At 45.6% G+C, this 22,945-nt stretch overlaps 2 protein-coding genes across 3 annotated transcripts; both read right to left on the reverse strand.

Moving 5' to 3' along the window:
* Positions 1–574: 574 nt before the first annotated feature.
* On the reverse strand, positions 575–4,737 carry RCHY1 (ring finger and CHY zinc finger domain containing 1). Its single transcript, XM_074867098.1, has 9 exons — positions 4,614–4,737; positions 4,411–4,530; positions 4,168–4,283; positions 3,988–4,066; positions 3,423–3,467; positions 3,265–3,323; positions 2,294–2,320; positions 1,910–2,030; positions 575–899 (listed from the first exon to the last, which is right to left on the reverse strand). Exons 1-9 carry the CDS (start codon positions 4,668–4,670, stop codon positions 771–773), a joined length of 753 nt encoding a protein of 250 aa, XP_074723199.1. The 5' UTR covers positions 4,671–4,737; the 3' UTR covers positions 575–770.
* Positions 4,738–5,585: 848 nt separating this feature from the next.
* Positions 5,586–22,296, reverse strand: CDKL2 (cyclin dependent kinase like 2). 2 transcript variants are annotated; one of them, XM_074867099.1, is made up of 13 exons: positions 21,406–22,296; positions 16,895–17,089; positions 15,202–15,380; positions 14,183–14,295; positions 13,737–13,876; positions 12,592–12,680; positions 11,944–12,067; positions 10,787–11,061; positions 10,246–10,336; positions 9,382–9,493; positions 9,159–9,265; positions 8,369–8,461; positions 5,586–6,690 (listed from the first exon to the last, which is right to left on the reverse strand). In XM_074867099.1, exons 1-12 carry the CDS (start codon positions 21,571–21,573, stop codon positions 8,402–8,404), a joined length of 1,653 nt encoding a protein of 550 aa, XP_074723200.1. In that variant the 5' UTR covers positions 21,574–22,296; the 3' UTR covers positions 5,586–6,690; positions 8,369–8,401. The 2 variants fall into 2 exon arrangements, with proteins under 2 accessions (XP_074723200.1, XP_074723201.1); XM_074867100.1 differs by lacking the exon at positions 21,406–22,296 and adding an exon at positions 18,390–18,818.
* Between the last annotated feature and the right edge of the window lie 649 nt (positions 22,297–22,945).

Genomic DNA, 22,945 nt, shown 5'->3' on the forward strand with positions numbered 1-22,945 from the left:
CTGCAGCTGGCAAAGGAATCAGAGTGAAAAAGACAGCAGGGCAGATGGGTGTCTGGGGGAGAAGGGCGGCCTTGCCGCTTGATTTTTAGGCCGTTCACCACGTGCAGGCAGGCAGGCAGGCCGGCCAGCCTTGTTTCAAAGTGGATTCTGTATGTGCCCATGTCCGCGCATGTGTCAACAGATCAAGCCAAAGGATGCAATTTCTGCAAGCTCACCCTTCTCCAGCCACTTGCACTGATGGCTCCGAGGCCCTAGAACAAACACGTCATTTACAAGGAACAAAACATACTAGCATAAAAACTTTGCAGATGTCAGCTTTATGTAAAAAGGCTGCTCTCAAAGCTATGAATTTTCCCCTACAGCTGCAACCAGCATAGCTGTACCTCCACCTCCTGCTATGCTCACAACCTTCAGCTGCCCCAAAACATCTTCTGCTGTGTCAGCTGCTGAGCATTTCTCATTTTGCATCTCATTAGTTATTCTTCTAGGCTGTCTCTTCTCTGAGAGAGTAAATGGCTCTTCTAAAGGGTATGGTTCTCTCCAGAAACTAACCTTTGACGGACATCACACTGCGCTGTGCCCCAGCTACTAGGGAGGGGGGGCACAATTAGCAAAACTCCTTTGCACCAGCATTAATTATATCTTGTAACCATTTCATTGGTGCCATGATCTCTTCGGAAAAAAAATTTTACTGACAAGTGTTTCTTTTTTTTAAATAGTCTCTTCCATGGCAGTTTTTCTTGCCCAGCTGAATGCAGCAGGTATCTTGGTCACTGCTCCTCCAAAGGCAGCCGGCATCTTCCATCTTGGGCGGTATTGTACGATTCACAGTTTTTGCACTTCATGCCTAGGAGATGGAACTGCACTGTAGACCGGGCATTGCAGTCATTGCAGAGGATCTACACTCACAGAAAAGAGAGAGAGAAGGGCTTTAGCACCAGCAGGACACCTAACAATATACTACAACCATGCCTCTAGCAACCACAGGACTGCTTTGCCATCAGGGGACAGAGCAGAAAATATCTTCCTTTTGAAGACAGCTGATTTAACTTTTCCATTTGTAACTACTCAGATCGCACTGTATAATCACAGAGAATTTACTTCTAGTATGACAAGGTGACTCCCTGCATAAGTCAGAGACAGACACACTCTGGCTTCGTCTCTTGGTGTAGGAGGAAACCACCAGAGAAACCCTCAAGTGAAAACGACAGCAGACTGACAGCAGCTAGCAACATTAGCCAGTCTGCTGTGCAAGACAGACAAGTGAGCCTTCTTCTCAGAACATGCAATAAAGAGATTTTTTCCAAATATCCCGACTCCAGGAGTTGGTAGGATGGGTTGTCTAAACCTTAAGCGATGCAACTAGAACATTAATGACCAGCACTGTTTAATACAGTCTTACATGCAAACAGCAACCAGCTTCACAGTTCTGTGTTAACGCAAAGCAACAGAAAGAAAACAGAAGTAGTCTCTACATGCTAGCCCTGCACAAATCAGTAGCTGAATATTTTTGCAGAAAACCCATCATGTGTAGTCTGGAACATGAAGCTCCAAGCTGTTAAAAAACAAATGTTCCTGCTTTTTGCAATGACAGCACCTAACGCTACTGGAGAAAGTGAGATACTTCCAAAGACCAAGCCATTCCCGTGCTGTGTGATACTACAACGCTAAGAGGTTGTGGTTTTGGGGTTGGTTTCTGTTTGGAGTGCAGGTGGGGGGTGGGGTTTTTTAGTGTGTTTATAAACCTAGTCTGTGAATACTGTAAGCCAACACACAACAAACATTTCTTCATCACTCCCTAACTATTAGGTTAACTTCTGATCCAGGACAAGTTCCTAGTGCCCTCTACTGCCGGTAATGCAAAGGCACAGATCTGCCAAGAACAAGACATCGGTGTCTCATCTCTTACCTCCACCATCATGTTCTGATACTCTGTGGGCATAGGAGTCTGCGCTACCTCGTCATCCAGCTGACGCCAGTACCTTGTCATATCTAAAGCTGAGTGCATGCACAAAGGACACCTGTAACCTCTGGCAGAAAGGAAAAAAAAGTCTAAATCAGAAGATGGAGTAGGGCCATGAAACAAGTCTACTCAAAAGGACAAGTTTCATATCATATCAGTCAAAGAGAAACACCACGAATCAAAAAGTTCTTGCACAGAACTGGAAATTAAAAGACCCCTTTCCCTTTAGGAGTTGGCTTTAAGTTACTGGTTACAGGATTGGCATCACGATCTTCACATCTTATCTGGACTACAACAGTATTAAGAGAAGAGATGCTTAGAAATACTTACTCCTTTAGCATGTCCTCGTAACATGTTCTGAAAACACAATGAAAAGTTCAGTGAGAAGAATGCAATTACTGACTGGTAACACATTTGGACTGAACAAAGGGAAAAGGCGCACAGCTATCCCCAAACCAGAAATTAAAAAACATCCTGAGTCCAAGCAAGAAGAAAGCTTCCTAGCAAAATCACTGGGTACTGAGGCAAAAATCCAGAGATGAAGCATGTTTGATTCCATTCTAAGGTCTTCCAACTTAACACAAGGGAACAGTCTCAACACTACGACAAGGACTGTGTGGTTCAAGTTTGCTGAAAAAATAGTGTGATACATCACAAGGTAAGTCTAAGATGGGACAAAAGTTGAAGGAAGATTCCATCTGTGGAGACCTATATCAAACACAGAGACAACAGGGGTAAAAGCAGGGGTCAACGGAGTAACAAAAACCTGCATCTATAACACAAAACAGAAGCAGAAAGGGAAAATGGAAGGGAAATGTGGTAATTATTCTTCCAAAGGCACCCAGTGCTATATATCACATCATCTGAAAATCCCAATAAAGCTGGCAGGTATTTTAGTGCAACAGAGCAGTCCATTGTCTTGTGGGGGGCTGTCTAAAACTTAACTGATGTGCTGCCATCAACCTCTTAAAACCATTGTGCAACTGTTTTCTGCACCAAGGGGAGGCTTCTCTATGGGATTCTTGAAATTTAAGTAGCAACAGAAGGAAATTCAGCATGAGAAAATTTAGAATGAACAGTATGCAGGTCCCTCCACCACCGCCAAAATTTACTGTGGAAGGAAGCCAACCTTTCTAAAAAAAGTATTTCCTGATGAAACAGACTATCCCCTACTGTTCAAGTCCCTTAAAAACCAGCTGTAAAAAGCTGTTACAGACTAACGAGGCTTGTAGTGCCACTGAATAAACACCACACACAAGGCAACAGCTATTCCCCATTCTCAAGTATCTGCAATGCTTTACCTGTGAAGAAGGTGACCACATGGCAGAACATGAGCTCCAACACGAGATGTGTGAATATCCTGTTTCAGGGCAAGTAGCAGACAAAAGACAAGAAAGTTAAATCAAACACTGTCAAAACCACAGCCACACACAAGTCCAAGAAATGAAAAGCAGCTCACCTCCAAACATATTGGACAGTCCTGCCTGGAGACATTTTCAATACACTTCGCAAAGACAGAAAAAAAAAGGTTATTCGACTGTATGGATACCTGCATTTTTCTAAATTCTCAAATTCCTTTAGAATGGTAAGAGAAGATGAAACATTACTGCTTGCATTTAGGTTTGAAGTTCTGAGAATTAACAGGTGGCTTAGCATATTAAAAAACAAACAGCTTCAAAACATACATAAGAAAAGGACTCCCAGAACCCCCGCACCAGGAAGCGGTCTAGCTTTTCCTATACTGCAGAAGGAACAGGGGCTCTGACTGACATGCTGTCAGATCTGCAATCAACTTTTGAAAGGAGAGAAGGAGACCAAGATGTTTATTTCCTATAGCTTTAACTGCGAGCAACACCAGCCCAGAAGCACTCTGTGTTGCTGTTAGGTGCACTTAAGAGAAAGGCAACCTGCCGCTCCGCCTGTCTGTACGGCCTTGGATGGAGACGAGGCACTATCAGCTTTCATTTTCAAGGATGGTTTGGCTGGTTTTTTTTAAGACACGGAGTTAAGCGGTATGTTCTTACCTTGTGCTTTCCTCGAAGACTCAAGCTTAGGCATAAATTGCATTTTGAACAGTGGAAAAAGTCTTCCTTTGGACCAATCCTGAAGAGAAAAGCATCAGCCACGGCCGGTTCCCCCCATTCGGTCCCGCCCCGCCCGAGGGGGGCAGGCCGGGGCCGCGGGGCCGCGCGCCCGTCACGCACCTGCAGATGCCGCACTCGGCGCAGTGGTACTGCTTCTTGTCGCGGTCGAAGAGGTGGCAGATGCCGCAGTAATACTCGCCGAAGAGGCTGTGGCAGCCCTCGCAGCGCTGCTGGGCCTGCCGCCGCACCGGGGAAGAGAGAAGCGGGGAGACAGCCGTTCAGTGCGCGGACGGCCCCCCACGCAACATGGCGGCGCGCCCCCCCCAAAATGGCGGCGCCCTCCGACCACCCTACCGGACCCACCTTCTGCAGGAGGCGGCAGCGGGTGCACTGCACCTCGGCAACGCGGAAACGGTCCAGCCGGTGCCCCTCGGCGCCATCGTGGCACAGCCGGCAGGCGTACAGCTTCCCGCAACACGGCGCCTGAGAACGGCACGGCACACGCTCAGCGCCCGCCGTCGGCAACTCCCGCCGCCCGCCCCCCCCGCGCCCCGCCACCATCTCACCCGCAGCAGGCAGCCTCGCCGGTAGTGCTCGCAGCCCTCCTCCCCGCCCGCCGCCATGGCCGCCCCCGCCTCGCCCGGCCCGGTCCGCTGGCCCCGCCGCTTCCGCTTCCGCCCCGCCGCCTCCACCGGCGCCGCGTCGCCGAGCACCGGGCTGCTGGCAGCAGCGGCGGCAGCGGGTAACAGTGCCACTACGCGCTTTCGAATTACCTCACCGCCCAACATTTCTTCCCCCCACCCCCAAAAAAAACCTTTCTTCCCCCTTCTCCTGAAACCTTTTTCCCCTCCTCTCCCCTCAAACCTTCCCTCCCCCCCCCATTCCCTAAAACTTTCCCCTCCCCAAATAACAAAACCAAAAATCACGGCTGCCTGACGCAGCACAGGAGGTTTTCCAGGAGGAGGTGTTTGCCGTTTCCGAGACAAGGACCCCGCCACCCACAGGTGCTGCAGCTGAGCATCTTGGTGCTGGTGCTGGGAGAGGGACCTGGTCCCCGCTGGGGGCTGCTCCATCCACTGGGGCCGTGGTGATTTCCCAGTAGGTCAGTTTTAGGCAAGTAACTTGGTTCATCTGCCCACGGCTAGCTAAGTGACTGCTGTGGCCAGCTGGGAACATTTGCTACGGGTACAATGGGGCTACCCTGGAGTGGTTCATAGTTAGTGGCAAAGGAAAAGCAGGGCACTGGGAACGTAACAGTGCTATCGCCCGTAGGCCAGCCGGGCTGGGAAGGTAAAGGGCACACTGGGTGAGCACGGTTGGCTACGTGTTGTCCGGATGCTGCTGAGAGGGACATTAGGAACCTGTGCTTGTACATGGTTGCAAGAAACATGATGTCAATGTTAAATAAAAACATTCAGAAGTCCTATTTTTTCAATACAGGTAATACCACCAATGCAAGTGAGCAGATGTAACACCAAGTCCAGGGAAGACTAAGTGCATTGTATCTTAATTTGTAAGCACACACTAGTACCAAGAAATTTGGAATCTGAATACCCTTTTATTTACAAATTTTAATGTACATGTCAAAACACAGCATAGCCACAAAGCTGTAAATACAATGACATTCATACTGTATTCTGCCATGACACATCGCTGGGAAAGGGCGTACTTTGTGGAAAGACAAGTTCCAAAATTAACTCCACTGTACAGGGGTGTGAGCTGTGACAGCAGCCTTGAGCTGCTGGACAGTTGTGAGCAATGCAGGGTCACCATCGACTACAGCCAATGTGAGGGCAGTTAAGAAAAAATGGTCTCGGAACAGTCCCAAGCAATGCCATCTTTCCCCACAAGCCACTGTCAAGTTTCACACTTACACGTCCCATTCCCCCAGGGACCTGAAGGACTGATGACTTAAGTCCTTGCCACTTGCTACACAGCTCAGGATTTTAAACTGATATTCCTCCTTCATCATTAACAGCAGCCAGACATTCACCCAGCACAGCCAGACAACAGGCCCAGTGAAACACCCGAAAGACAACCACCCAAAGACTGGGGGATGAAAGCATGGAAGGAAAGGGAACTTAACACAAGGTCGCACGTGCTGCTGAGCGTTAGCAAGGGTTTCAGAGGAACAGTTGGAAACATTGACACATTTAAACGTGGTGTTTCTTGCACAAACATTTTCTTCACTGACATTTTTGTCAAGGCAAAGGTGCTTTCCAATACAGATTAGGTAGCCCACGAAAACATGGCAAATTTGGCAGCTATCTACTTTCTTCACCATTTCTTTAAAAAGAAAACCCTCAAGAGGGCAGCAGTTAGATAAAAGAAGGCCCAACTTCCTTCAAAACCCTCCAAACCACCTTCTGCCCTTGTCACACACCAATAACCACTATTTTCCCCTGAGCAACCTCAGACGAGACCTGGCCCTAAGCCAGAAAGTCAACATTTCAGGAGCTGTTTTGGATGCAAGAAATCCAGCAGCAAGGGCAGTGCGAGCTTGTCCTTGGACTGGACCTGAGCCACCTCCCATGGCAGTCTGCTGCGCTAACAAGAGAGTAAGGGATCCTCCTCCCTCCTGCAGAGACTTTGCAGCTTTAGCACCTGGAAACTCAGGCAGATTGTTCCCACTGTTTCAGCCACCTGCATCAAGAGGAGAAAAGCAGAATGATGTTATGGACAGGCTAGCAAAACCACAGAGGTAGTCACTGATCATATGCTTCCTTTATTGTGATTCATTATCAACCTTATGTTGCTAAAGCTGTGCACTTACACCTCTGTGCTTCACAGATGAGACAACTTTAGTAAGGTTTATTTTTGCCCCACTTCTATTATCAGGATTGCTTCCCATCTCAATGGTTTTTCTTCTTTCTCCCTAGTAGCATTAAGCCATCACATCACATGAATATAAGTGAGTGACAAATCCACTCATATAGATTAAGAGCATGTGCGACATTGGTGCAGAGATTTCAGAGTCAGCAGTTGCTCCCTCTCCTCAAAAAGGAAACACCAGAGCCCAAAAGAAGAAATGAAGATGCACAGTTTGCACCTGCATGTTAACAGTACTGCCACGACCCCGCGCATGGCTATCTGTAACTAACACCGAGTCAGAGAGGAGGGAGGCTGCAGTGCCCGGTGGTCCCTGCGGCCACAAGGAGAATCCCCAGAGGGGGTGGTACGTGGTCACATCCAGGCTGGCAGCACCAGCGTACCCAGAACATTGCGTAAAGCCCATCTATGCAGGACACAAGGTTCCAATAGAGCCGATTAACATTTTGAAGCACAGCCTCTGAAGACCCTTCCAGAGCACCTTGTCTCCTTCCCTCTTTATTCTTCCCAACTTCTGCTCCCTCTGGAAGGTGGGAAGCCTCAGTGAGGAAAGAGGGGTGATCGTGACAGTAAAAGCCCTCAGATAAGACTGGAGTTCTCAGTTTCAAGAGGATGAGACAAACTCCAAGACATACAGCAGACTCCCTGGAAGATGTTGAGCAGCAAGAGGTAACAATACCCCAATAGAAAAAAGCAAAACAACAAACAAAACCACACAATTTTTTATATGAGTTTTCTTTCAGACAATATTGCTTAGAGAACTCCATGTCTTTCAATGGACAAGAAACTATTAAAACCACATTTAAAAGCCTCAGCTTTAAACAATCTAGAATACTAAGATGCAAGGCTAAGTGAAGGTGCAAATAGAGTGGTGGAGTTGAAACTTAGTACTTCAGTCTTAAGGCTACAAGTCAACCACAGAGCCAGGACTTTTCCTAAGCCTCCTTCTCTCCCACTCCTCTCTTGTGCTGGGAGAGCACTGAGGTATCAACAGCTCCATTAAGTAAATTTAGATTGCATGACATAGTTACTAAAAATTTTCCCTAATGTTAAGCTTGACAAGCCCCCACAAACGCTTTTCTCCCTTCTTGCAAGAAAGTCCATTTCTGTGATACACTTGACAGTGCTGTACATATAACCCATTTTTTCCACTCCTCATGTGAAGGCAGCCAGTTTCCCCTTTCTGTTATTCTATCAGCTTGCTCAACCCCCAACTTCATGAGCTGCTTAATTTTCAGCACCTTAGCTCAGGAAAACAATTCAGCTGCCACAGCAAACTTCAGTATCTGTAAAGAAAGCTGCGCGCTGCCCTCAGTAAGAAGTCTGTCATAGCTAGGTGGCCTAACCGAGAATGTGAAGTGTAAAAGGATTTTCCCACTGCACCTCCCAACCAGGTAAGTGTTCATGAAACTATCCATTTGAAAGACACCAGAAGACTGCACAGCAGAAATTAAAGCCACCAGAAGGCTACACTGCAGAAATTAAAGCCTACCCTTCACAGGCAGGTGTGATCTTCTCCATAAGGCTAGTGCTCAACTCTAGGGAAGCTGGCTTCTGATGCATCAGGCATCAAGGTCCCTGACAACTGTAAATTGGGAAAGAAAAAAGAGAGAGGGTCAATTTCCAAGTGTAGTAGAATAAATAGAACAATCAAAAGCTGCCTTCTAGGGACACATGCAATGCCAACATATAAGTTAAAACAAATCTGTTCTTTGATCAAGTCAGACTTCAAAAACACTTCTCTCCCCATATAGTCTGCCAAATCTCATCTGGAAGCAAGGTAGCCAAAGTGACTGCCTGTGGAATTACTTACCTCAATATTACTGAGGAACTAATCTTTAAAGAGAGTTGCAAGTTTTCCCCTTCTCTCCCTATGCCTGGCTCCTATGCTTTTTCCCTCCCTAGTTCACCCAGCCCCTCAACATCTAACACAGCCAGAACAGGTCTCCTCAAAACTTGTGTCCCTCATGGTCTTTCTTCAACTCTGGTAAATCAGGCTTACTTCCACCTTGATCCAGCCAGCTGAAACACAAACAATTCATGTTGTCTGAATCTAGTATTTAGCTAACCTCAGAGACACAAATAGAGCCCCACGTTTCATCCATGACCTTTCTCTTTGCCCCCAGCGTAAGGCCTCAGGTCCTTTTATTTAGACAGTTAAGAAACCAAAGCAAGTTCTGCTTCTGTTAAGAGTCACACAGGAAATTTGTGGGTCATGCTGTTTAGAAAGTCCTGAACCAAACAAATACAGAGCAGCACGAAGCATTATATTGCTTTGTTACCTGCTGTGAGGCCAGACTTGGGTTATGGAGGTCAATAGCAGCAAGGGAGGGGACACGGGACTCTGAAACTGTTTTATTTTCCTTTTTCAGAAATCGGGGATGCCAAGCTGCAAAACACAACCAATGCAAGTTAAGGAAGCAAGAGCTGATTGTTTTAATGTAAGCTGCTTCATGCCACTTATTTAGTATCCACGTTTTATTTAGAGGACATCAAAGCTCATACCTTCCACTCCTCTCAGTTCAGGGAGATGATTTAGTTCTGGCAAACGCACATCTGTTCTGGAGAATTCCCATTTGTTCCTATTTGCGTGAAGGATGTTTTTTTCATTAGTAACCTGTAATCAAGAGCATAAGCACCAGCTCGTGAAAATATAGAAAAAACAAAGCTACTTTCAAGCTTAAAAATGAATCAACACAGCAATGTTCCGCTGTAGTTGGAACTTGCACAAGAGTAAAAGAAAAGACTCTGATGTGTGTGAAGGAATCCATTCTGCACAAGTGTCATTTATACAGTATAAATTATGGAACAGGCACAGCAAAAAACCCCAATCATCTAAGTGAGACTGCTTTCAGAGAGACAAAATACAACACTTGGAGAACGGCTCGAATTAGCTATCTGTAAAAAGGCAAATGTTCCTGTTGGTGTGGAAAAAATATTGCCTAGGTAGTGAGCGCAGTGGAAAGCTTTCCATTTCACTTGTTTTCATTATCAATTTTTAATGCATTTATGACATGACTAAATAAGGCCCTGACCATGTTAAATCCAAATCCTCAATTCTGCTTCAGTAGCACAGCACAGATCGTCTACTTTTCCTGGCTAGGCAGGAGGCCATGGATATATTTCATGTCTCACAGACATCCTGTGTTGCACTGCTCCCCTCATTTAAAATTGCCTTCTGAAACAAAATATGTTTCATAAAAAAAATGACAGATCACACACCTGTAGGAAAAAAGGGGTAAAGAAAATAATATTTCTAGTTGGGAGTTATGGTGAAGGCTGCAACAGATGGGATTCTTGACAATAAAACACATACTTGAGTTCAGAATTTATTTTTGCTTTGCCAAGGGGGAAAGACAGATGACTTACCGATGTCAAGCTTACACTGTAATGGCCTGCTGGAGAATGCTTCCGTTGCTTTAGAAATGGGTTCAAGTATTTTTTACTCTTTTCATCAACCCTGTAATCAAAAATGCCCCAAACTTTGTATTAACTGGGGTAACGTAGTGAATATAAAAACAACAAATGCAAGACATCCAGAAACAGTCATTAAATGCTTAGAAAGAAGGCTCAGGGAGAATATCCTTCCTGAGCTCAGTTAACAGAGAAGCTTGGTCCAAAGGACAAATCATGAGTCAAAGAAAGGCCAGTGTCACAGCAGCTGGCAAACTGCTGCTGTTTAGCAGAGCTTTGCCCCATGCAGAAACACAGGGACCCTCTGCCTGTGTGGACACGCACAGCTGCTCAAGGTGAAGCTGGCCTTTCTGATCCATACACAATCCTCCACCCAAGAGCTGTTCCTAGCCCCATCCTGCCTTCCCACATCATCACCCTGCTTCTCTCTCGGGACATTACAGTTCCTTGACAACAGGGATGATGGATACAAGCTCTTCTAGCTCTGCTCCCATACCTGTAATTAAGGTTCCCAGGCACAGGACCCATCCCAACCATAGTGGGAGAAAAGTTCTGGTTGATGGGCGGGATAACTATGCCTGCATTCCTGGCATAGTCCAAGCTGCTGCTGGAATCTTTCAGGCTGGTTTGAGGGCTTATTTTAAATGGGTTGATTGCACTGTCGAAGAGGGAGCTCAGGTTGGAGGATCGGTCTGCTTTCTCTGCATCAGCTTTAGAGTGCTTCGCCTTTAATAGCTTTGCATCTCTGCTCTTTGGGTCAATGCTGAGATCCTGTTTGGGAAGATAAGCATCGTCTTTCTCTTACAGTCATGTTGAAAAAGTAGCTTAGAGCAGTACGTGCAGGAAAAAAAAGTCAGAAGCCTAAACCTGCATGATTCTGCAAGGATCTGGTGGAGATGGTATTGGTTTTAGTAGAAAATTTGTTTTCCATCAAATGGGAGGAGACTTGTCAGGGTTCCAGCACCCTCTGTAAATAAGTCACCTTAGAGTGGGATTGGAAATGATTAAGAACAGTCATATCCTGTGTCACTTCTGAAGATATGAAATAAGAACTGAGCTCAATGTCACCTCAAAGTCACTCTGAAGCCTATACATCTTAGTGTCTGATTGAAAGCAAAATATGTAATTTTGGAGACAGGGCTTTAACACAGGTTAAACAGCAGCATACAACCATGTGTTTGTGATTTAACATGACTTACACTTCCCAACCGATTCTCCCTTCAGCTCCGTGTTTGCCAGTAACTTCATCACAATGTAGTTTACCTGCAAGGGACTGGCCAAACAACCACCTGCAGACTGCCAAGACAAGCACTAGAGCAACCCTGTAGCAGCTGAAGAGCCAGAATCAAAGGCACAGAACTTCTACACAACAGCCAGTGGGCTGTATTGCACCAAGTGTCAGAGCTGTGGGGGCACAGGCCTAACATACTGCCCTGCATCGGGCGCCAAGGTCTTCAGTGCTGTTTAGACTCACAGTGGCCTCCAAAGGTGAGCTTCACTGGCACATCACGCTTACCTAACCTTTTTTAAGAAAATTAAATAGACAACCGTGCTTATATTTTTTCTATGAACTTAAATTGCTGCACATACTTATATAGTGATTTTAAAACATGAAAAAAAAAATACAGGTTTGAAAAACAAAGATGGACCAACCTGGACACCAAGCATTTTTCTTTCTTCTAAAATATCTTTGTCCCTTTTGCTGATTTTTGATTTTTTCGGTAATTGATGGTCTCTGGACTCTTTCTGAATCTTTAATTTAAGCTCCTGAGCAAATCTACATTCCATATAAGGAGGAAAAAAGAAAAGAAAAAAGGCAGGCTTCCGTTAATCTCAGTGTCATGATCAATTGGTGTTCAGCCCAGGCTCCTATAGCCTTTTAAGTAATCAAACACATCATGCCTTTTCAACTAACGAGAAGCCAGCCAAATATGATGTATCCATTAAAATAAATAAAATCTTACAAGTACATGCTTTTCACATTACATCAATAAAGGTGTTTATATCTCAGTCTGGTGCAGATGCAGACAGCGAATACAGTGTGAGACTATACTACCCAATACAGCATGACACTGGGTGTGCACACTGATGAATTAAGGTCATGACAAGGTAATGAGACAAACATGCTGCTGCAACGTGCTCCCTTTCAACTGTTCTCCTACTTCCAGGAAGGCTGAAACCAAACAAAACCAAGGCATTCAGCAGCTGTCAGCTCTGCAAATCCAACATGCAATCTTCAAGTGCAACTGCTTAACTTCCTTCTAATATTAGCCTGCTTTGAGCAAGAATTGAACTGTTTACCTTTCAGCAAATCCATCTTTGTTAAAGAAATCGCACTGCAAGAGTTCAGCACAGGATGGTCTTTTGTCTGGATCAATCTGCAAACACTTCTGTCAAATCAACATAAACATTAGAAGGCAAATACATTAGAAATGAAAAAAAGACTTTAGCATTTCTGAATGATGTCAAGAAAAAAAGCCTCAAAACTCCCCCTTCTAGGGCCTGTTATACTGAGGTGAGCCCAAGAGACACCAACAGAAAAATTTAATCTTTGCTGGCTGTTTCCATCCCAATTACTAATGCTCACAAAGACTCACTGCCTAGGGAATACCTGTCATACAGAGAGATCACTCTGCTCTCTGTACATGTCCCTCGTTTTCAGTTACATTTGTTTGGCTAAGGCTTTAGAATCTGTTTTGGTCCTTAGGCATTTCAAATACAACCATGGGGTTTTAAGGTTGTTTTAGTTACCCAACATATTGGTGCTCCAGATGAATGTGTGAAAGTACAGAAAACACTCCCTGGAAGGATTCTTCAGAATCTATTTCAAAGTTGTAGGCTTCCTAACTCCCACACAGCAGACACAGCTCCAAGGGCAAAGGACACGTTTGGATGCCATCCCATCCAAGCCTACTTGCTTGCAGTGCCTCCACCAGCAGGTAGGGGGAGGGCTGGCAGAAAACACTACACCCACACAGCTCTGCTAGTGAGAAGGAAGTAAGGGGGCTGTGTATTATCTACAAAGCATCCACTTAAGTAGCAGATGAGGGGCAAAGCTTGTTGGAAGACCTTTCAAAAGATCAAGGGATGCAGTGAGGTGTACGGGGGACGCTTTCAACACACAAGCCCTCCTTCATCTTTCAAATCTCCTTGGAAGACTTAATTAGTGGGGCACAATACACTACCAATCCTCCCTGGAGGACATGCAGTGACCATTTTGCTCTGAAGATGAGCGGCTTAGTCTCCCCTGTCACCAAGGACAGTAGCTGTCGTATCCTTGCAGTCCTCACTAAGCTACCAACCCAAGCAGTTCCTCATTGCATGGATAGTTGAGAGAAAGCTAGTTTAACAGCCCCAGCCTTCTCTGTAGGCTGTATTCAGCTCCCCAAGGTGAAGGACAAGTAAACAGAAAAACATTCATAGTGAACAATCAGTTAATTAATTACCTTGGCTAAATCTAGCACTGAAGCAGAGAGCTTGGGATATCGTTTGTCCAGAGATTCAGCCTCCTTCACTTCAGGCAACCTCATACCAGCAAAGAGGGGATTTTTATAGAATAACTCTTGGTGTCTTGGAATTAAATTACCTAGAATCATGCAAAGTAACCACATGGAAGAAACAGAACAGTCCCGTGAAACATTTGAGAGGCTGAAATACTGCTTCAGCACTACTGTAAGGGCTACAGTCCACCCCGTTCTCTTTCCACCTATGCACTGTGAATTGGTGCTGTACTCACAAGCTCCTAGCTCCCCCTTTGTAGAAGGCACTAAGAGTACAGAAATAGCAAAGCACACACCACAGCCCTTCTCCCCACACCCTCCTCCCTCCGTCAAAATGTATTTGACCCCTTCATTATTAAGTAGGCACTAGGAGCCTGACAGGCTGTTCTTACCCAGGCACTTGGTGATATGGTAGAGCTGGTCAATGTCCGAATCTCCAGGGAAGAGGGGCTCTCCTGTAAGCATTTCTGTTATCAGAGCACCAACAGCCCACACATCAACAGCCCTGGAAAAAAAACCCAACAAACAACACCCCAGCTCAGCACAGCTTCATTTGTGTCTTTGATCTAAAGGCTGAGCCAGGCCAGTGCACGCAGCCTGTCTTCAGCAGGTTACAAGCCCTGAGGGCAGCTTTGCCCCCCTAAACAGCAAGACAGCTGTTTTCCAAGCTTACAAGTGCTCTGATGAATGGCAAGGATTCAGCTCTTGAAGCAGGCAAGTGCTAGCAGAAGCCTGACAGATGCAAAATCAGGTTCCAAAACCCAATGCTTTAAAAATACTAATACAACACAACACATGAGTAGAATCTTGCACTTTAGAGAGCACAAAGGTAAGCAGCTACTCTTTCTACAAGCCTCCGCTCTTCAGGTACATTTACTGAATATTAAGTTTAAGTAATACAGGGACATACATAAAGCTGCACAATTGTACTAACAGACCTGTGAATAACAGTTTAAGTTCTGACTTGGCTTTGTGGCACTGGGGATTCCCAGTAAGAAAAATCTCATTCATCCCACCTCCTCCCTCCCGAAAGGTCTGTCCAGAATTGTTTGGAGGGATTTTTCTGCCTTCCCTCCATGACTTCAGCTGCAGAGGAGTGAGGTCTATCATAGCCTCCCCCAGTACTAGCATGGCAACTGAAAAGCTCCTCTAGACAACAGACCAGGAGTGCTGAGGGCTCTCCTTGCCTTTCGAGCCAGGAAAGCCTAGCACCAGCAGTAGTTAGCTGCAGAGTGGGACAGAGAAGAGGAAAGCTTAAACCTTTACAAGTGAATAACCAGGGAATGCTGAACAGCATCCCTTTCACGTGTTTGCCAAGCGATAGTCCCCTGCCTCCCCAAAAACCAGAGCACCCCCCTCCATACGTCCCACAAGCCCACAACTCTTTTGCAGTCTCTCATGCCAGTCTTACTTGCCATACTTGCTATCTCCCACCAGCAGCTCTGGAGCTCTGTACCATCGGGTTGCCACATAGTCCGTGTAAGCTTCCCCAGAAGCTGCTAAGGTACGGGCAAATCCGAAGTCACATAGTTTTACAACTCCCGACTGGGAAACTAGTATGTTCTCTGGCTTAATGTCCCGATGTATTACCTGCACAGAGAAGAGCAAGTCAAAACAAATAAAATTCCCTGTTTCTACAAAGTAAATTGACTGGCTCACCAAAAATAGTAACTTTCTCACATCCAGGTAGAAAATTACATTTTTGCAGGCATGGGAAACATAAGAAGTCTGTAAAAGACAGCTATGTGCACACAGTCAATGAACAAGTGCTGACTCATGTGTACAGGTGAGCACAGAACCTCTAATTTTTTGCACACAGAAGCGCTTACTTTATGTATCTCTCCACATATGTTCTGTGGCTGTATTTACTATAGCTATTTCAACAGGCACAATTTATTATGCTTGAGAATCTGGCCGCGACAAGTTTAAAAGCTGTAAGTATTACAAGGGCCATGGGCATGTCCTACAAGTTAAATGTGAAGAGTTGTGGTGGTTTGACCTTGGCTAAATGCCAGGTACCCACCAAGTCGCTCTATCACTTCCCCCCCCTTCCCCTTTTTTTGTCAACAGGGCAAAGAGGAGAAAGAAAATAAGACAGGAAAAAAAACCAACAAAACCAACCCTTGTGGGTAAAACAACAGCAGTTTTAATATAAGCAAAGCGAAGCAAAGGTCCGTGCGCGGAAGCAAAAAAAAGAAAACAGATTTATTCTCTACTTCCCATTAACAGGCGATGTCGGGCCTTCTCAGGAAGCAGGGCTCCAATACGCGTAGTGGTTGCCTCAGAGGACCAAGGGTGACCCCCACCCCTTCCTCCTTTCTCCCAGCTTTATACTGAGCAGACGTCATATGGTATGGAATATCCCTTTGGTCAGTTCGGGTCAGCTGTCCTGGTTGTGTCCCCTCCCAAGATCTTGCCCACCCCGTCCCACTGTGGGGGGGGAAATGTCAGAAAGAGCCTTGGTGCTGTGTAAGCACTACTCAGCAGTAGCCACAACACCAGTGTGCTATCAACACCCTGCCAGCTCCCAACATAAAACACAGCACCATGAGGGCTGCTACAGGGGAAAACCAATTCTGGCTCAGCCAGACCCGGTACAAGAGTATTTTAAGAATTCATAAGATACACAGTTTCCCAAACATAAAAATAAATAAATGCATGTGTTTATATATATAGTTATACAATTAGGATTAAATTGGCAAACCTGTTAGAAATCGGTTGAGAACAAAAACCTAAAAATATTGAAGAGAAAAAGCAAGCCTGCATGTTTACACAGACTCTATCACAATCAAACTTTTGAAAATGAGACTATCTCCCTCTGCAAGGCAAGTCAACTTGTAACAAGGTGCCACCAAGTATTAGATGCCCATGGACTTCTGGTCCCTTCCTTTGAAACACTCTCACAAATCAATCAGAGACAGACTACTGAATTAGCTGACATCAAGCTCTGACATTTCATACGAAATTCAGTCTGGCCCTTCTGCCCTGCCTCTTCCATTTCAGCCAAAGCTTTATTTCTCTGTCTTAACATACATCAGAAATATACGCTTCTGTATCTATTCATTCAAGATTAACTGCAGAGCTGACTTCTTGTGCATACTTACATTATGACTGTGACAAAATGCTATTCCTCTCATAATCTGGAATAAGTATTTCCGAACCCTGCTGTAGTCTAGTCCATTTGGAAACGCCTCAAGGTCATCAAGCACCGTGTGATCCACAAATTCAAACACCAGATACCACCGTTTCTTCTTTTTACACACTTCCAGCAGGTTCACGAGATTCTCATGCCTGAGTTGCTGTTATAAAACAGGAAATATTTTATGAGAGTTTGACAGCATGTAACAGGTAAACTAAGACCAGATACTTTTAACTGCAACCCAGTCGGTGCACTGCCCTGGAACGCTCTTCTTGTCATGGCACTTACATTCATTTATTCTTAAAATCAGCACACTAACATTTTAGAATAGGTTTTATTTTGCCAATTTTATTAACATTATCTGGAGGATTTCTACCACCTCATATATGGAGACACTTCTTTTTATAACCTAAAAATAAAACACTGACTAAGGACATTTCTTCTTAATGATGATGCTCAAAATACACTGTTCTGTTGTTGGAAAAATCTCATGTGTTCTGCTTCTCACAGTGCTCTCCTCACATAAGAGGTGACACTAACTCATGCTCTGATCTTGACAACCTTTAGAGCAAGCTTATGTTCCACATGAGAGAAATGGGGAGGAAGTCAAAAAGAATTCCAGAGGAGCATGAGGTTAACATGTGAGAGACAGCAGGCATCTAACAACATCTCCCAGAAAGACTTGCCACGGCAAAAGAAAATCCAGAGGTCCCCAAGCTAGCAGGAAAGACAAAGCAGGACTGTTTGTACTAGAAAGTTCAGCATGCTGCCAAACATGTCTCTGACCACGACAAGAACAACAACAGGGTATTTAACCATGACTGGTGAGCTGCAGAGACTCCTTGCTAGTTGCCTGGTTCTGCTTACAAACAGCTCAAGCAGCAATAAACACAGCTTGTTCCAGTGTAACATTGGGCTGTATCTGTGACTCAAACTCCTTTAGGAGAAATCCTCATCAAGGTGACCAAGTAACACTGTGCTACCCTGCCTGCTCCCTCAGGGCAGGGCACAAGGAGCAACGCTAGCTACCCCTTCCAGACATGATTCAAAGGATTGCTGAAGACAGCTCTCTGTGTTTCATTTTAAGAAAACTTTTTGCCTCCCCCAACAACCCCAAGCTGATTCATCTCTTTTCTCCCGTATTTCCAGGAAGTTTTACTCTTCTTCTCTGTCATACCTTTCTCTAGGTTCTCTTTTTAAAAATCTCTTACATCCCAATTTAAAAGAAGAACAAAAGCAGCTGCAACACCTCTCTGTTCTACCTAGCTGACAGTTCATCACCAACTACTCAGTGGATCTTAATTTTTTCTCATAAGGCCAATAGAAGACTTTTCTTTTAAGCTCCTCCCAAACCCAAAGCATTTCTGTTGGCACTGCCATCTTATACCCATTTACAATAACTAACATGTGCCAAAATACAAGCATATTGAATGGATAAAAGGAAAGTTCATCATTCTTACCTATAATAGTATTAACAATTAAAGAGCTTCTATTAAACTGTGTCTAGTGGATTCAGAATGAAAATTGACCAGCCAAGGATTTGAAGATATGTTTTTTTCCAATATTATGCAGAAGGGAAAGCTGAAGATAGTTTAGATGAAAAAATCTGCAACTTAAATGAAAAAAAAAAAAAGCTGCCATATTTTCTAGTTATTTCATCATCACATTCTGACCAGTCAAGAATCCACCTCGAATTCATTACACATTTGTAACACTGGTTTATCGCACACCACTTTAACAAAACAAACCATGCTACAATGAGCAGTTATTTATTAGCTCGGAGCCTAGCAGGGAAATATCATTGGAGGCTGCCTGAAGGCAGCACCATAGCCCAGGGATTGCAACCAAGGAAGATGCAAAAGGACTGCACAGCACAGGGACTTGTAGGGGAAATGCTCTGCCAGTCCAGAGGGAGTGGCAGCCAACCTGCACCTGGGTCTGTCAAAGACCCAGATTTCTTAAAAGGTCTGAAAAGTACAGATTTTAAAAAAAGACGATCAATTAGAAAAAAGCTCTTGTCTCAAGAATAATTTCTTCCCAACACAGGAGAACTGAAGAGGTTTTGCTGGTTTCAGCCACGATGAAATTTCTGCCCAAACTCTGGAATAGGAGAAAAGAAAAAAAAGCACAACCAAACCAAACCCAAAACCACCTCTAGTTTCACAGGGAGCATGCAAGTGAAGAAACTACAAAAACACAAAATCTCTAAGAATTTATTTTCACCATGAGAGGCCACATTTATTGAGCTATATATGGAAATGTTCCCCTTGCTAAGTTCCTATTTACTCATGAAAACAAGTTAATTCCCAGTGCACCTGGGAGGTGCTACATGCTTTGACTCAGTAAGTAAGTGAGCCTGGTCAACAGATCAGGTATGATCCAGGCTCACACAGATCCGCTTTAAAAGAGTTTGAGGGAACAATGCTTGGAGCTGCTGTATGTGTCTCAAGCTCCAGCACATGCATTTCTATTAATTCTAAGGCTCTGTGGCTCTTACAGTGATGGCAGAGTTCACTTTTTTCCTTCACAGCACAGGGACTATAGTCTGGCAGACCTGCAGAGACACTCATGGCAGCCAAGAGGAGGGAGGCAGGCTTGCACATATTCCCACTCCAGAACACCCCACGTCAGAGGAAAAGCCTAGATGCATTCCCACCACAATAAGACTTTCCTTCATTTCTTCATCAGACACACCACTCGTGTCCCAACTCTTAAAACTACCATGTGTGACCACGCACAGGGACAAGCACTGTCCTGTGCATACCGCCTGCAGGACAAGGGAACAAGGGAAATGCTGCAACTACTGTTAGAGGTTATGGTGGGAAACACAGGGACTGGAGGCGGTCAAAAGAGCAAGCAGAACAAGGGACGCATGTCCTGGCACGTCACCCTGAATAGCTGCCATCCTGTTCATGAAGGAACGCAGCACAAACAACTGGCAGTGAAACAGGTTAGGAACGTGCAAAAGCTTCTATAGGCAGAACAAATCCAAGAGAGGAAGCAGACAAAACACTGAAAAGCACACAGACACAAAACCCCGTTTATCTAAAGTTCCTGGGTATTTTCCCAGACAGAGTATCTACAGCCCATGAAGAGAAGTACCTTTAACAAACCAAGCCACACAAAGAGGCTACACCACGTAACACCACCGATAAGAAGCCAGCAGGCTGAAGTATGACTGGCCATTTAGGTGAGTATAAAGCATCCACAATCAATACCAGGCAAATCATGCACTCAAACAGCAAAGGACCTTATGCCAGCTGGCTTCAGCCTAGGGGCTAGCCATCGATTGATAAGGTTCAGGGAATTCGATACCTGTCCTCCTCCAGCCTCTCTCTGGCAGTACAAGCCTGCCAGGAAATTAAATAAATAAGCCTACCATTAATAAAATAAAGTAAAACTTTCCTAGAAGCATTCTTCCATATCAGATAACACCAGTACCCAGTCTGGTTAGGCACACTGTCACACATTCAGGTCACTATTCACCTGCAGGTTTTAGAAGTTCAGTATTTCTCCCATTTTCAGCAAATTCACAGCAGCAAGGTACTCAAATTTGGTACACAATGCAGGGGGACACAATTACCACTGGGAGGGAATGGAGACCTGTGGTTCCCTTCCTCATACCTTTCGCTGCTGAATACAGGGCACATAAACACACTAGATACTAATCAAGTCAGGTTTAGCCAGGCGAATCCAGCACAGCACCCAGCCAAAGGGAAAAGCAGCTCTGCAAGGCTACAACTCAAAGGCTAAATGAATCCACCATGGTTGCTCATGGAAATACAAACACGGCCTAATCAAGTCTCTTTTGGTTTGGACTTTGCTAGTTATACTGTGTAAATTGTGGTCAGAAGTAACTGTGTTTCCTTTTCAAAACTGACTCAACTGCTTAATTTTACACCTATCCTATAACTTCATTGGATAAACACCTGAAAGGACTATTAAGGACTCTCAAGGCGCAGTTTCCTCCCAAGAACCCATCAACTCCCTACAGGTAGATACCCACACCCATCAGATCCAAACAACTAACACCTTTGCCACAAGAAAAACTCAAACCACAGCTATGAAGATTACTACTCTGCTCGAAGGAGACATTTGCCTTCATGAAGGTATTTAAACACCTGACTAGGATTCAAAATACGAGGTGAAGAAGCACCTCGAGCAGAGCAGAGCCTGGACCCGCACACAGCTGCTCTCCCTCCCCAGGGAACACCCATGCTGAGCTGCATCGTCCCCCCTGTCCGCAGCGGGGCAGGTTGCTACAGTAGTCACTACAGGAGCTTCAAAATAAAAAGGTCACACTCTGCATCAACCACCTCGGTGCACCGGCTCACGGCAGACGTTACACTGTAACATAAACGTCTCCCAGCTGTACGAGGAGCTACGAATTTAAACACAAAGCCATCAAAAAGCCATTGGTTTGGTCCGACTTTGCTGGAAAACGCAGGCCCGCTGCCCTCACAGCCCCTTGCTCACCTTCAGCAGTTTGATCTCCCTCACGGCGATCTTCCTCACCACCGCGTCGTCCTCGCTTTCCAGGAACTTCTTGACGGCGACGATCTGCCCGCTCTCCTTGTTTCGGCACTTGGTCACCATCCCGTAGCTACCTTCCCCCACGAGGCCCAGCACTTGGTACTTCTCCATGGCCGCAGCTTTCCCCCTGCGGGAGGCCGGGGATGGGGGGAGCTCCGCTAGGACGGGGCGGGCTGAAGGGACCGGGGCCTCACGCCCCGTCCAACAGGACCGGGCCCAACACCCCGTCACCAGGGCGACGGCCCGCCGTAAGGCGCAGCGGCCGCGCGCGCCCCACCTGTCGCAACAGCCGCGCCGCGCGCCCGGCCGTGAGGGAAGGCGGGCGGCGGGCGGGCTGCCGCAACCGGCGGTACGGGGAAGCAGCCAGTGGCCTCGCCGCAGCGGAAGAAGGAGGGTGGGCTGGGCGCCGTGAGGGAGGCAGGGCGGAGAGTGGTTCCGGGGGCGAGGCTCCTGAGGTTTGGAGTGGGTCCCGGGGGCGAGGGGCTGCGGTTTGTTATCGGTACTCGTCGGAGCCGACAAGGTTTATTCGTTTATTATTTGCCCTTGGGCCTCTCTCTGGTGTGTCTGTGCCAGCCTCCTGAGGGGGGCTGATGTCACACCTGACCCGGCAGTAACGCCACTTCTCCTGCTGGAAAATGCAACCCAGATATTTTACACTGATAAAGAAATGGTAACTTACGTGAAAGCTAAGGTACCGGTGTCAGCTATACACAATTCCTTGGCCATAAATAAATCATCAACATAGCGTATCAAAACAGATCCATTTTTTTTTTAAAACACGACATCCTGCTAATTTTTTACTATAATTTTAGAAAACTAGTGGAGGATGCAGCAAAGCCCTGAGGGAGCCTTGCCTATGTTAGCTGTATCTTCCCCAAGTAAATGCAAAAAAAAGGTATTGAGAGCCTGGATAAATAAAACTACTGCATTAAGAAAAAAAGCTGCTCCTGTATCAATTAGGGGTAATTATGTTCGTTAATTAAAAGGTTTTAAGACTGGATTCTCATTAGAAGAAGGGGAAAACTTTGTAGTCGTTCGTGACTGCACAAAAGGGAAGGATTGCACCACAGGGCTGAGTGGTCCTGTTGGGAAGCCCTTTAGTCGCACTGCGTGTTCCCCTCTGCAATGACCTGGTTGTCCCCAATAATTACAACAGTCTCCTCTTCCTCGAGGCCCGTTACTCCTAAAATGTCCTCCTCTGCTTTTGCCTCCGCATCCCTGTCTCCTCAGTCTAGGATTGCTATTCAGTATTGGGCCAAAGTATCAGGAATAGCCAGGAAACAAATTTGTGAGTTGATGGCACAAGAGACGCCCAACTCCTTCCTAACAAAGCCAGCCTAAGAGAGAGCCCAAGACATGCTGGAAATCTGTATGGCTGTAACAAGTAAAAAGGCCCTTATATGAAGTTCTTTTCTTAAAGCCATTAAGACACATAAAGAACAAATGACTAAGCAATTTATCTTGGCATGAAAATGTGCGGTGG

Source organism: Strix uralensis, chromosome 4 (genome assembly GCF_047716275.1).
Source record: "Strix uralensis isolate ZFMK-TIS-50842 chromosome 4, bStrUra1, whole genome shotgun sequence".
Classification (NCBI taxonomy): domain Eukaryota; kingdom Metazoa; phylum Chordata; class Aves; order Strigiformes; family Strigidae; genus Strix; species Strix uralensis.

Bases quoted from the DNA above. Each gene is read 5' to 3' on its own strand.
- CDKL2 (XM_074867099.1), bottom strand. From the start codon at position 21,573: ATGGAGAAGTACCAAGTGCTGGGCCTCGTGGGGGAAGGTAGCTACGGG. The intron at 10,337-10,786 runs GTATGGGAGCAG...TTTTGATTACAG, and splicing joins CCTGGGAACCTTAATTACAG to GGTTGATGAAAAGAGTAAAA. The intron at 8,462-9,158 runs GTAACAAAGCAA...CCCAATTTACAG, and splicing joins CAAGTCTGGCCTCACAGCAG to TTGTCAGGGACCTTGATGCC.
- RCHY1 (XM_074867098.1), bottom strand. From the start codon at position 4,670: ATGGCGGCGGGCGGGGAGGAGGGCTGCGAGCACTACCGGCGAGGCTGC. The intron at 4,284-4,410 runs GTGGGTCCGGTA...GTGCGGCGGCAG, and splicing joins GCTGCCGCCTCCTGCAGAAG to GCCCAGCAGCGCTGCGAGGG. The intron at 3,324-3,422 runs GTGAGCTGCTTT...GCCCTGAAACAG, and splicing joins ACTGTCCAATATGTTTGGAG to GATATTCACACATCTCGTGT.